Genomic DNA, 15,209 nt, shown 5'->3' with positions numbered 1-15,209 from the left:
TTTTTTAAACTTTTTTACCTTTTATTTAACTAGGCAAGTCAGTTAAGAACAAATTCTTATTTTCAATGATGGCCTACCGGGAACAGTGGGTTAACTGCCTTGTTCAGGGGCAGAACGACAGATTTTATTACCTTGTCAGCTCGGGGTTTTGATCCAGCAACCTTTCGGTTACTGGCCCAATGCTAGTAACCAACCACTAGGCTACCTGCCGCCCCGTTTACCTTTCCAAATCATGTCCAATCAATTGAATTTACCACAGGTGGACTCCAAGTTGAAGAAACATCTCAAGGATGATCAATGAAAACAGGATGCATCTGAGCTCAATTTCGAGTCTCATAGCAGTGTCTGAATACTTAAATAAAAAAACATATCTTATTTACATTTCATAAATTTGCACAAAAAAAATCTACAAACCAGTTGTCACTTTTTCATTATGGGGTATTGTGTGTAGATTGATGAGGGAAACAAATAATTGAATACTTTTTGGAATTAATCTAGTAACAAAATGTTGGAAAAGTCAAGGGGTCTGAATACTTTCCTAATGTACTGTATCTACCTCAATTACATCGCACCCCTGTACATTGATCTGGTACCAGTACTCCCTGTATATGGCTCCATTCTTGTGTATTTTATTTCATGTTACGATTTTTCTTTGAATTATCATTTGTTTAACTCTGCGTCGTTGGGAATGGCTCGTAAGCAATGTTCCCTCTAAACTGCGCGCGTGCACAGCCTCTTTCTTCCTCTAGGCCATGCCGCGCAGAGACGCAGGAGATTGAACGTTACTGAGTTCGCTCCATTAGTTTGCACTGTATAAATCAACGTTTTTTTCTGTGATAAAGTCAACATTATATCAGCCCCTTTTCAATGCAATTTTTTTTTTTATATATAACTTTGCGAGATTGAGTCTGGGGTTTTGTTGTAGGCAGAGCCAGAGCGCAGCGGAGTATAATTCTATTGGCGAGGGTAGCCCACAGACTTTAAATCACCCTCGAGTGAATGCGTATTTCAGATCCGTGCATGTGCACGTTTGTTTATATTCTTTGCTAGTTAGCGATTTATTAGCCCAGTCATAGATAAGTATAGGTCAACAACGGGGGTTACTGCTTCCAACAAGATCACAAAACGTGTAGGCTACATTTCAAGCCATCTTTGAAAAGCCAGTCAGGTAAAAAGCTTATGCCTTAATTAAAGGGGCGGTGTTGTATTTTGACAGGCATGAATATGCAGATAAGCCAATAGGCAGAAGAGAAGCCTACATTGTCTAATTCTCTGTATGGTAATAATAATGCATTTTATTTTGTAAAGTGGTGTCTTGTATCATACAACACAATGTAATTTTCAGTCACCTATTTGGTCCATGTTACAGACCAACGAAAAAATCATGAATTAATGTCAAGCCCTTCATAATGGAAAAAAATGACCCCCATATAAAGGCCACTGTAGGCTATATCATCGAAATCAAAAGCTAAACTCGTCCCTTTTTCCGGACCCTGTCTTTCAAAGATAATTCTTAAAAATCCAAACAATTCTTCATTGTAAAGGGTTTAACACTGTTTCCCATGCTTGTTAAAATAAAACGGCACATGGGTACCTGCTTCTATAAACCAATGAGGAGATGGGAGAGGCAGGACTTACAGCACGATCTGCGTCACAAATAGAACTGACTTCCATACTGTGAGACGCCTAAGACAGCGCTACAGGGAGACAGGACGGACAGCTGATCATCCTCGCAGTGGCATACCACTTGTAACAACACCTGGGGCCTGTTGTAAGGCAGGTCCTCACCAAACATCACCGGCAACAATGTCGCCTATGGGCACAAACCCACCGTCGCTGGACCAGACAGGACTGGCAAGAAGTGCTCTTCCCTGACGTGTCGTGGTTTTGTCTCACTGGAGGTGATGGTCGGATTCGCGTTTATCGTCGTAGGAATGAGGGTTACACCGAGGCCTGTACTCTGAAGCGGGATTGAGGTGGAGGGTCCGTCATGGTTTGGGGCGGTGTGTCACAGCATCAGACTGAGCTTGTTGTCATTGCAGGCAATCTCAGCGCTGTGCGTTACAGGGAAGACATCCTCCTCCCTCATGTGGTACCCTTCCTGCAGGCTCATCCTGACATGACCCTCCAGCATGACAATGCCACCAGCCATACTGCTCATTCTGTGTGTGATTTCCTGCAAGACAGGAATGTCAGTGTTCTGCCATGGCCAGCGAAGAGCACGTCTGGGACCTGTTGGCTCGGAGGGTGAGGGCTAGGGCCATTCCCCCCAGAAATGTCCAACAATAACATTAAGGGGTTTGATATCCAGGGCTTAAAAACAAAAGTGAAATGTCCAGGAACATGCAGGTGCCTTGTACATTTGCTAAAGGATGTCGGCCAATAGATACAGTGCCTTCCGAGAATATTCACACCCCTGGACTTTTTCCACATTTTGTTTCACAGCCTGAATTTAAAATGGATTAAGTCACTGGCCTACACACAATACCCCATAATGTCAAAGTGGAATTGTTTTTAGAAAATAAATTGATTACAAATTAAAAGCTGAAATGTCTTGAGTCTCAGTATTCAACCTCTTTGTTATGGCAAGCTTAAATACACTGTGTACAAAACATTAGGAACACCTGCTCTTTTCAATAACAGACTGACCAAGTGAAAACGAGGATCCCTAATTGATGTCACCTGTTAAATCCACTTCAATCAGTGTAGATGCAGGTGAGGAGATCGAGTTAAAGGAGGATTTTTAAGCCTTGAAACTGTTGAGACATGGCTTGTGTATGTGTGCCATTCAGAGGGTGAATGGGCAAGACTAGATTTAAGTGCCTTTGAACGGGGCATGGTACTAGGTACCAGGCGCATCGGTTTGTGTGTGTCAAGAACTCCGATGCTGCTGGGTTTTTCATGTTCAACAGTTTCCCATGTGTATTAAGAATGGTCCACCACCAAAGGACATCCAGCCAAGTTGACACAACTGTGGGAGGCATTGGAGTCAACATAGGCCAGCATCCCTGTGGAACACTTTCAACTCCTGGTCCATGCCCCGATGAATTGAGGCAGAATGGGATGCAATTAATGTTAGGAAGGTGTTCCTAATGTTTTGTACACTAAGTACACTAACTTTTGTCCTGTTACATACAAGTTTTGCATATCCTAACTCCCCCTGAGACACCCGTAGGGTGTCGCTGTGCCCTTGAGCTAGGCACTTAAACCTAATTACTCCAGGGGCGCTGTACAATGGTGACTGGCCGTTATCCCATTAAGTTGCATTGACTCACTCTGTGTGTAATAAGTGTCTAGCGTGATTTTTCAATGACTACCTAATGTCTGTACACTTACATTATCTGTAAGGTTCCTCAGTGAATTTCAACCACAGATTAAACTACAAAGACCAAGAAGCTTTTCCAATGCCTCAGAAAGGACACCTATTGATAGATGGGTAAAAATAAAATAAGCAGACATTTAAATATCCGTTTGAGCATGGTGAATTTATTAATTACATTTTGGATGGTGTATCAATACACCCAATCACTGCAAATACACATTCGTCCTCCCTAACGCAGTTGCCGGTGAGGAAGGAAACAGCGCAGGATTTTCAACATGAGGCCAATGGTGAATTTAAAACAATTTAATGACTGTGATAGGAGAAAACTGAGGATGGATCAATGACATTCTATTTACTCCACAATACAGTGAAAAGGAAGGCACAAAAGTAAAACTGCAAAAAAAATGTTTTATGTCCTGAATTCAAAATGTTAAGTATGGGACAAATCCAACACATCACTGAGTACCACTCTTCTTATTTTCAAGCATGGTGGTGGCTGCGTCATGTTATGGGTATGCTTGTCATCGGCAAGGACTAGGGAGGTTTTTTTGTGATAAAAATAAATCTACTTGAAAATCTATGGCAAGACTTGATCATGGCTGTTTAGGAATGATCAACAACCAACTTGACAGAGCTTGGAGAATTTTGTTCAAATATTGTACAATTCAAGTGTGCAAAGCTCTTAGCGACTTACCCAAAAAGACTCACAGCTGTAATCACTGCCAAAGGTAATTCTAACGTGTTGATTCGGGTGTTCAAGTATACCCTTACTTATGTAAATGATATGTATTTATTTCTATAAACTTGTTTTCACTTTGTCATTATGGGGTTTTGTGTGTAGATGGGTGAGAGGATAAAACAAATAATACCATTTTGAATTTGGGCCGTAACACAACGAAATGTGGAATAAGTCAATGGGTATGAATACTTTCTGAAGGCACTATATAACCCATGACGTCTAAGATATACCCAGAGTCTCTTGCGACATTCATTAGGAGTGCTCTCTTCATTTGCAAGCAGGCTTTGGTTTCCATATCTGAAGACAGAAAACATCACAAAGACACAGGCTTCATTATACTCAAATTAGATGGCACTGAATATTATGTTATTATCTCTTTGTCCTCAAAGTTTTACTCTCTAGGGACTGGAAATGGAGAATCTTTTCATAATGTCCTCCCACAAAATGACCTGCCCTGTGCAGTAGCCTACGCTCTCCTTTTACTGACAGCTGGAGCTGCAATTTCACCCTTTTTCATGGTTGTTATTTACAAATGCATTTGGAGACTGTTTTTAATTTACAATGAATTACATCAAGAAGGCTAGCTAATAGGACGTTAGCTAGCTGATACATTTAATTTACTTAGCTAGCAGCTTAGTTGAGTTAGCCTACAAAGGCGCCTACTGTAGCCAGGTAATACATTTTTTTACATTTTAAAAATGTATTTACTTGAATATGTTCTCCCACTGCCTCAGTTTTTTTGGATCTTACAAAAATGAAATAATGGGTCATCTTCATTATTATTATTATGTTTTAAAAAATCCTGGTAGAAAAGCATAACGTTAGCCAGCAGCCTAACGAATGGAAACGCGCCAAAAAGTGTTTTTCAAGGGAGGCGTGACAACGACGTGATTTTGGAGATAAGGAAACGCGAGACTAGGTTTTCAGAAGACTGAATGCTAAAGACACACCAGAATAATTTGCTGGAAGGGGTTTTCAAGTGGTGTTAAGTGGTCCATTCTCATTCCTGACTAAAATGTTCTTCATAATCAGAGACCAGGTTTGAATATTGTTCTCCATCAATGATTCCCAATCAAATGTACTGAGCTTGGGCAATTTTACAAAAATAATGGATATACACTCATTTGCTATTGAGTAATGGGTCAGACCCCCTTTGCCTCCAGAAGAGCCTGAATTCTTCGGGGCATGGATTCTACAATTTGTTGCGTTCAAACGTTGCTCAATTGGTATGAAGGGACCTAACGTGTGCCGGGAAAGCATTCCCCACACATTGTTATTGTGTTTTGAACTATTGAAGATGAGACCCTGATCTTAATTGGGCTCCCCTGATTAAATAGAAGTTTATAAAACATTAACACCACCGCCACCAGCCTGAACCGTTGACACCAGGGAGGGTGGGGCCATGGACTCATGCTGCGTACGCCAAATTCTGACTCTGTCATCAGGAACCAGGATTCGTCAGACCAAGTAATGTTTTTCCACTCCTCAATTGTCCAGTGTTGGTGATCGCGTGCCCACTGGAGTGGCTTCTTCTTGTTTTTAACTGATAGGATTGTAACCCGGTGTGGAAGTCTGCTACAATAGCCCATCCTTGATGAGGCCTGACAAGTTTGCATTCTAAGATGCCAATCTGCACATAACTGTTGTACTGCTCGTTATTTGCCTGTTTGTGGCCCGCTTGTTAGCTTGCATGATTCTTGACATTTTCCTTTGACCTCTCATCAATAAGCTGTTTTTGCCCAGAGGACTACCGCTGACTGTTTTTTGTTTGTCGCACCATTCTCAGTAAACCCTAGTCACTCGTGCATGAAAATCCTAGGAGGCTGGCCATTTCTGAGATACTGGAACTGGTGCGCCTGGCACAGACGATCATACCACGCTCCAAGTCGCTTAGGTCACTAGTTTTGCTCATTTTAATGTTAAGTCGAACAGTAACTAAATACCTCGATGCCTGTCTGCCTGCTTTATAAAGCAAGCCATGTGACTCACTGTCTGTAGGAGCGAACCATTTTCATGAACGGGTGATGTACCTAATAAACTGGCGACTGAGTGTGTGTTGTGCAGTTGGTAGAATCGTATTCAAAATTATTCACAGTTGACTAGCTACAAAAGGTGCTTCTACCAAGTATTAGCTCTGGGGTGTGAAGATGCACACAATCAAGATGTTTTTTGTGTGTTTTTTTTACACATCTGAAGGGGGAAAATCCCAATCGTGGGATCCAGAAATAACTTTCAGTGCCTATCTCATTGTTACAGGTGTAGATTTTAAGGAATAGGATAGGTCTAAGTGATAAGGTAGTAGCTCTCATAGGCTGGGCCATTTTTCTAACACCTAATCAGTTCTCTCAGGGGCTAGGGGTTGTTTGCCTTTCAGTGCTTTTTTACAGCATTTTTGGTAAAATGAAAGACATTTTCAGTATTGAAAGAGTCTTCTGAAAAGCATGTAATGGACTGTAAAAAATAAACAAGTGGCTCATTTGAAAGGTTATTTCATGAAATTGAGCATGTGCTTATCCTCATCTCTACTCTTTCTTTGTGGCAGGTCGGAGACTGAACATTACAGCAGAGAACGATTGTCGGAGGCTGCACTGCGCTCTCAGGGACCTCAGCTCCCTACTTCAGGCTGTCGGGAGGCTGGCTGGGTACTTCATTGGGGACGTTTTCGCCGCACGCTTCAACGATGCGCTAGCGGTGGTGGAGCGGTTAGTGTGCCACACTGCTTCCTTCAGTCACTTCCACTGAAATTTCAGTTTACTTCCTGAATTGGCTAAATTAAAATGAATTTGACCCACTTTTGGTTCCTTGTGTCTATCCCTTTGGTGGCCTCCAATATGTGAAAGAGAAAGGGAGAAAATAGCTTTTGGCCAAAATGAAATTATGCATTTTCCTGACTGACCACCTACACTTGATTTAATTATTCCAAGTGAATTTTTGAAAAGTGGCAAGACGATTTTATGTCTTGATTTGGAATTGACAATGCAGTATTTCCTGAATTGAAATCAAATTGACCCCAATCCTGTCTTGTATTACAGGGGAGAATTTTGATAAGGAAATAATTCAGATTGCATCATTGTTTAGTGTGTCTGCACTTGTGTTTCTAGGTTGGTGGAGGTCACATGCTATGGCTCTCAGATCAGCCTGTATGACTTGGAGACTGCCGTGCCATCTGTTCTCAAGCCTGACCTCATCGACGTGTGAGTGTCAACCGTTTACTGCCACTGTCTATAATGCCTTCAGAAAGTATTCACATCCCTTGACTTTAACCACATTTTGTTGTTACAGCCTGAATTTAAAATTGATACAATTTAGATTTTGTGTCACTGGCCTACACACAATACCCATAATGTCAAAGTGGAATTATGTTTTTAGAATGTTGTCAAGTATTCAACCCCTTTTGTTATGGCAAGCCTAAATAAGATCAGGAGTAAACATTTCCTTAACAAGTCACATAATAAGTTGCATGGACTCACTCTATTAGTGTTTAATATGATTTTTGAATGACTACCTCATCTCTGTACCACACACACATACAATTATCTGTAAGGTCCCTTAGTCGAGCAGTGAATTTCAAACACAGATTCAACCATAAAGACTAGGGAGGTTCTAATGCATTTCAAAGAAGGGCACGTATTGGTAGATGGGTAAAAATAAAAAGCAGACATTGAATATCCCTTTGAGCATGGTTAAGTAATTCATTACACTTTGGAAACATCCAGACACTACAAAGATGAAATTAAATTGTATTTGTCACATACACATGGTTAGCAGATGTTAATACGAGTGTAGCGAAATGCTTGTGCTTCTAGTTCCGACAGTGCAGTAATATCTAACAAGTAATCTAACAATTCCCCAACAACTACTTAATACACACAGAACTCGAAGTGATGCGACCATCTCTGTCGGCGCCATCATATAAAGATAAGATAACTCAGTTGCCGGAGAGGAAGGAAGCCACTCGGGGATTTCACCTTGAGGGCAATGGGGACTTTAAAACAGTTAGAGTTTAATGACTGTGATAGGATAAAACTGAGGATGATTCAACAACATTGTAGTTACTCCATAATAGAGTGGAGATTTCAGTGCTGCCTTTGATATTATTGAGCATAACCTGTTGTTGAAAAAAGGTTTGTGCTGTGGCTTTTCAACCTTTGCCATTGTGGATTCAAAGCTATCTATCTAATAGAACTCAAAGGGTTTTCTTTAATGGAAGCTTCTCTAATGTCAAACATGTAAAGTGTGGTGTACCGCAGGGCAGCTCTCTAGGCCCTCTAATCTTTTCTATTTTTACCAACGACCTGCCACTGGCATTAAACGAAGCATGTGTATCGATGTATGCTGACGATTCGACCATATACTCATCATCAACCACAGCTGATGAAGTCACTGAAACCCTTAACAAAGAGTTGCAGTCTGTTTTCGAATGGGGGGCCAGTAATAAACTGGTCCTGAACATCTCTAAAACTAAGAGCATTGTATTTGGTACAAATCATTTCCTAAGTTCTAGACCTCAGCTGAATCTGGTAATGAATGGTGTGGCTTTTGAACAAGTTGAGGAGACTAAATTACTTGCCGTTAACTTAGATTGTAAACTGTCATAGTCAAAGCATATAGATTCAATGGTTGTAAAGATGGGGAGAGGTCTTTCTGTAAAAAAGAGATGCTCTGCTCTTTTGACACCACTCTCCAAAAAGCAAGTTCTGCAGGCTCTAGTTTTGTCTAATCTTGATTATTGTCCAGTCATGTGGTCCAGTGGTGCAAGGAAAGATCTAGTTAAGCTGCAGTTGGCCCAGAATAGAGCAGCAAGTTTTGCTCTTCATTGTAATCAGAGGGCTGATATAAATACTATGCATGCCAGTGTCTCTTGGCTAAGAGTTGAGGAGAGACTGACTGCATCACTTCTTTTTATAAGAAACATTGTGTTGGAAATCCCTTATTGTTTGCATAGTCAACTTACACACAGCTCTGACACACACACTTACCCAAGCAGACATGCCACCAGGGTTCTTTTCACAGTCCCCAAATCCAAAACAAATTCAAGAAAGCGTACAGTATTTATATAGAGCCCTTATTGTATGGAACTTCCTTCCAACTCAAATTGTGCAAATAAACAGAAAACCTGGTTTCAAAAAACAGATAAAGCAACACCTCACGGCACAACGCCTCTCCCCTATTTGACCTAGATAGTTTGTGTGTATGCATTGATATGTAGCCTACGTGTGCCTTTTTAAAATAATGTATGTTGTTCTGTACTAGAGCTGTTCTTGTCTATTGATGTTTTGTGTGGATCCCAGGAAGAGTAGCTGCTGCTTTTGCAACAGCTAATGGGGATCCTAATAAAATACCAAATACCAAAAAGGAGGAAGCCTGTACAGAATAAAAATATTCCAAAACATGCATCTGGTTTGCAATAAGGCACTAAAGTAAAACAGCAAAAAATGTGGCAAAGAAATGAACTTTGTGTCCTGAATACAAAGTGTTATGTTTGGGGCAAATAAATGTAATAGAGGTTAACCTGGTTGTTTGCTTTTCAACAGACACTGGGAGACAAATTCACCTTTCAGCAGGACAATAACCTAAAACAAGGCCAAATATACACTGGAATTGTTTACCAAGGCAACGTTGAATGTTCCTGACTGGCCCTAGCTACAGTTTTGACATAAATCGGCTTGAAAATCTATGGTATGACCTGAAAATGGCTGTCTTGCAATATCAACAACCAACTTGACAGAGCTTTAAAGAATTTTTAAAAGAATAATGTGCAAATATTGTACAATCCAGGTGTGCAAAGCTCTTAGAGACTTACCCAGAAAGAACCAGAACGACTCACAGCTGTAATCGCTTCCAAAGGTGATTCTAACATGTATTGACTCAGGGGTGTGAACTTGTGTAAATTCGATATTTCTGTATTTCATTTTCAATAAATTTGCCAACATTTCGAGACAGCATGTTTTCAATATGTCGTTATGGGGTATTGTGTGTAGATGAATGAGGAAAAAATCTATTTAATCCATTTTGAATTCAGGCTGTAGCAAAATGTGGAATATGTCAAGGAGTATTAATACTTTCTGAAGGCACTGTAGATATAAAGTGTATTCGTCACAAATTGCTGTCTTTTACCCTTGTCTGTAGACGTCACTTAAGAATTCACCCCTTTATTAAACCAAAAATAGAGAGCGTTTGATTTTCTTGGCAGATATAACTGTATTGTCACAGTTGTTAATGTGTGTTTGTGTCCAGCCATGCCCAGTCCTTGGCGGCGTTGCAGGCCTACTCCCACTGGCTGGCTCAATTCTACAGTGAGGTCCAGAGGCAGAATCAGAGCCGCTTCATCAGCCTTGTCACATCCACCATGGACGCCACCGCACCACTCATCACTGCCAAGGTAACCATACACACACACAGTATGTGGTGGTAACAGTATGTCTTTGTTAAATCTTACCTAGTTGCTGATGTTGTGCAATTTGTATCATGACACCCAGCGGTACCATTTTTATGCCGACCAACTGAGCTTGCAAGTCTGTGTTCTCATTGGCCAAAAACTGGTTATCAGATCATTTTAGCAAGTCAACTAAGAATCTTTGTCAATTCCTTGTTACCTATTTCATTGTCAAACTGTATGTCTATTCTAGGTACCTGAAAAGTTGCTGCTGTCGGCATGCCATCTCATGGTGTCCATGGCCACCACCGTGCGTCCTGTTTTCCTAGTCACGTTGCCTGCCGTGCAGAACATCTTCAACCTCATCACAGAGAGCCAGACTCGCAGGCTCCCCCAAGAGGTCAGAGTGCGCCGTAATGGCTTCAATGTTATTTTGAGGCTTAGGGCTGAAATTCAATCCACCCGTGGGTTGTCATCAATGCCCGGCCTTAATCTTATTTCCTGATTAGAAGTGGACCACTTGAAATAATAACAATTTTCTCTGGGGTGTAGCGCTTTAGGGCTCTATCTAATCTGCCAAAGGGTGAGGGTGATATCCAATGTGTGCGTGTATGCATAATGTGTCTCATGGAATGTCTATACCCCCCACCTATAGTCGCACATGCTGGAGTGAGTATGGTTATGCGTGGAGGGATCTGTCTAATGTGTGTGTGTGTGTGTGTGTCTCCACTCCTCCAGGCCCACATGCTCGTGTGCAGAGCTCTGTCCAACATGCTGCTGCTGCCTTGGTCTAACCTGCCAGAGAGCGAGCAGCAGTGGCAAACCCGCTCCAGTAGCCACGCCAGCCTGCTGGCTGCCCTTACCCGCCACTACCGCCTACTGAGGGGCACTGCCAACCAGCCCCCACACCGCCTTGGCCTGGAAGACAGTCAGTTGGGCATCATGCCATTTATCAACCTTTACGTCTCTTATAGTTTTGATAACGCTTCCTTCTACAGTCCTGTTTCGGCTGGTATTTACTAAGAAATAATGTGGTGAAAGATGTGATGACAATGGGTACTTTTAAGTACTTATTTCTAGGCTTGGGCGGTATACTGGGGTATTTTGAAGTACCAACGGTATGATTTTCAATTCCGCCAAATGCTTCTTTTTTTTCTTTTTTTATGTTTACAAAAGTATATGGAGTATGTTTATAAAGACCACATGGCGTGAACGTGACGTGACGATCCACTGTTGAGAATCACAAGAGGTGATTAAGTGACACTTTAAATTAATTTGCCAGCGACATATCTTATAACTAGAAGTTAAGATGTGGCAAATACATTTGCTCCAGCTCAGGGCTCCAGCTATGCATTTGGTTTGCTAACTTGCTAGCTGTAATTGGATAGCTTTCAAGATTTAAGCTTATTGGTTACAGCAGACACAATCAATTCCCTCCTGGATCAAGTGTGAGTAGCCTTTTTGAAATAGTTATGACTTTATTAGCTGGGTTGTCTGGCCTTGCATTTAGTTTATGTTCGTTTGTTCTTATTAGCATTTAGCTAGTGTCCCCTATGAGAATTTGCTAGTACTTTGTTAGCAAAAATAAATACCGGTACACAATGTTTGGAAAGAAATTGCGTCCCTTGTGGGCACTGACGGTAATACCGCATACCCCAATATGGTACATGAACGGTGTGAAGGTACAGTGGTTGTCCACTAAAAGTTTTGTGATTATGATGCAGGCCTTAGAGGTAATTTATGGTTTAGTACGGTACCCTGCGTCACGACTTCATTACTCCAGACCAGCGCACGGGGGAGTTAGAATACTGATTATGCTTTTGGGTCCTACTGTGTCTCTAACTGACAATGAATGGGTGACATAAACCTAAATAGAAACTGATAATTGTGCAGACTTCAGGATTACTTACTAAAACGGTTGTTACACTAAGGTTTTTATTATTTTATTTGGTTGGGATTATTTTTCTCTTACTGTAGTAATGTAGGCCACTCCCGACCGGTCATGTTGTACATCGCCTGAGTGGCGCAACGGTCCAAGACACTGCATAGCAGTGCAAGTGGTGTTGCTACAGATGCTGGTTCAATACCCGTGCTGCCCTTGACTGGAAGACCCATGAGATGATTGTAGGTTTTTGGTTTCTCTCCCTCTAAAAACGGAGAGATAAATAATTCTAAGTAACAAACTGGCTTTATTTACAAATTCAAACAATGTCTCACCCAATGTTCAAGAATGGCCTTTTTCTCGCTCATTTTGTGTTATTTGAAAACAAAATAATCTCCAAAATTATAGTTTTTTTTTTCTTCAAACAAAGCAATTAAAAAAATATATATTATTATTATTATTCATTTAGAATTATATAAAAGCCTGTTGGATATTCTCACAGATATATTATTAACCCTGTTATTAGCAGGACAATATATATTGATCATCGCTCCCGAGTGGCTCACAATGGGATTGCCTTGCAGTTCTCCAGCTGTATCCACTGAAAGCGCGCGAGATTCAAGCTACGAGGGCAGGGGGCACAGGATGGGCCGCAAAACCGCCCACAGAAAACCGACCTAGCCCATGGGGAAGGGGGGAAGGGGGGTGGACACCCACCCCGCTACACTGGCAACACTAAGCGGCATTGCACTAATAATGGCGCTGACTAGGGATACATTCCTGCTGTTCTGTTCTTAGTGCCAGTCTGCACGTTCAAACTAAAACAATAACTAATAATGGCGTCTTTATGAGAATGACGTATAGAAGAGGGCGAGGAACAAGATGGAGTCAAAATCCAGGCCAGGCACACCTGTGAGCTCTGGAACTCCACCTCGGACAGGCAGAGTTAACATACCTGGCGAGATCGTCGGTTCACCCTGACCTCTTCTGGCAACAGACCGTGACCAACTGCTCACCAGGCACAGCAAGGGCTGTCCAGACCGTTATGCTTTTCTGCTATTCCAAGGATGTGTAACCGAAGAGATACCACAAGTGTGCACAGAATGGTGCCCCCACACATTGACTCTGTACCGGTACCCCCCTGTATATAGTTTTGCTATTGTTATTTTACTGCTGCTCTTTAATTACTTGTTACTTTTATTTCTTATTCTTACCCATATTTTTTTAAACTGTATTGTTGGTTAGGGGCTCGTAAGTAAACATTTCACCTGTTGTATTCGGCGCATGTGACTAATAAAATTTGATTTGATTTGAATACCAACAGTGATTTATCCCGAGGCAAATGTGGCTTACCAGTGAACCTCTGGGTGTTCATCATTAATACTGTGTCAGAAGTTTCTGTCCATGACTGATGCAACCCAAAAACGCATTAAAGACAGAGTTAATGAGTACTTGAGGTCACCGAGAAAGTCTGGACATGTAAGGAATTAGGCACTTTCCCATGTTTACTACAGTATGGACTGTAGGCTATTTTTACTTGTCAGACTGCACAGTAGCCTAATAAACAAATGCAGCTGGCTTATATCTTCTAAATGCTTTATTATCCAAATGTAAAAACATATACTGTACAGTATTTATTCTTCAGCATCTTTATGCTTTCGTTAATAAAATAATGATAAAAATACTCTTTCAAACACACACGGTCATGTTGTACAGCGCCATTATGGCTATTAGCAGAGCTATATTTTGGCCTTTATGGGCGGCGCACAGTTGGCCCAGCGTTTGTCTCCCTCTAAAAACAGAAAGAAAAGTTTTGGCCTTTACAAATATTATTTTGGCCTTTATTCAGATTACCGTCGCTCTCTTTTGGTTTTTGAAATGAAATAACTTCCAAAATATCGTTATATATTATCAAGTTGATGACACAGTCATATAGCCCTGCACCTACATAAAGCTGTGTGACTCACTCATTCATGGCATTGGATCAAAGTAAATATATACCAACATTCTTTCTGATAGTATTTAATAAAGAAATGTTTTGGTTATCCTGACCTGGACACCATGTACAGCATTATAATAGCCCATTATGGGCTATTAACAGAACAATATACCTTTACCAACATCTCTCTGTATTTTGATACTTTGTGGATGTGGGCTCCCGCAGTGCCAAATGCGTTGCTACAGATACAGGTTCGATACCCATGCCGGCCGCCACCGTAAGACCCATGAGGTGGCTTTTTTTTTTTCATTTCGAATCCTCCAATCCTCTATGTAATTATTGAAAACCTCGAATGTGATCAAGAGGAAGATGGGTGGTCATAAGCCATCAAACAAAGCCGAGCTGATTGAGTTTTTGCGCTAGGAGTGGCATAAAGTCACCCAGTTTCTTTCGTTTTACTATTTACATAGTTACTATTTACATAGTACATAGTAACATCTATGTGAAAGACTGGTGGAGAGCATGCCAAGACATATGAAAGCTGTGATTGAAAATCAGGGTTATTCCACCAAATATTAATTTCTGAACTCTTCCTAAGTTAAAACATGAGTATTGTGTTTAAAAATGAATATGAACTTATTTTCTTTGCATTATTCGAGGTCTGACAACACTGCATCTTTTTTGTTATTTTGACCAGTTGTCATTTTCTGCAAATAAATAGTCTAAATGGCAATATTTGTATTTTTAATTTGGGATAAATGTTGTCAGTAGTTTATAGAATTTAAAAAAAGAGATCATTTTACCCAAACACATAACTATAAATAGTAAAACGAAAGAAACTGATCATTTTGCCGAGGTCTTAGTTTTTTCCCAGATCTCTAATATATACACACACACACACGCACACACACACACACACAGTGGCAAGAAAAAGTATGTGAACCCTTTGGA

The 15,209-nt window shown here is 40.9% G+C and overlaps 1 protein-coding gene across 1 annotated transcript in view; it reads left to right on the top strand.

Moving 5' to 3' along the window:
* xpo6 (exportin 6) overlaps positions 1 to 15,209 on the top strand; it is a 70,887-nt gene that overhangs the window by 44,981 nt on the left and 10,697 nt on the right. Inside the window, exons 13-17 of the mRNA XM_038980080.1 lie at positions 6,604 to 6,763; positions 7,163 to 7,255; positions 10,299 to 10,443; positions 10,691 to 10,837; positions 11,176 to 11,365. Of these exons, the coding sequence (XP_038836008.1) occupies positions 6,604 to 6,763; positions 7,163 to 7,255; positions 10,299 to 10,443; positions 10,691 to 10,837; positions 11,176 to 11,365 (735 nt within the window). The remainder of the gene's footprint in view (positions 1 to 6,603; positions 6,764 to 7,162; positions 7,256 to 10,298; positions 10,444 to 10,690; positions 10,838 to 11,175; positions 11,366 to 15,209) is intronic.

Source organism: Salvelinus namaycush, chromosome 3 (assembly GCF_016432855.1).
Source record: "Salvelinus namaycush isolate Seneca chromosome 3, SaNama_1.0, whole genome shotgun sequence".
Taxonomy (NCBI): domain Eukaryota; kingdom Metazoa; phylum Chordata; class Actinopteri; order Salmoniformes; family Salmonidae; genus Salvelinus; species Salvelinus namaycush.
The sequence above is the reverse complement of the archived record's forward strand: the minus strand, read 5'-3'. Positions and strand labels throughout refer to the sequence as shown.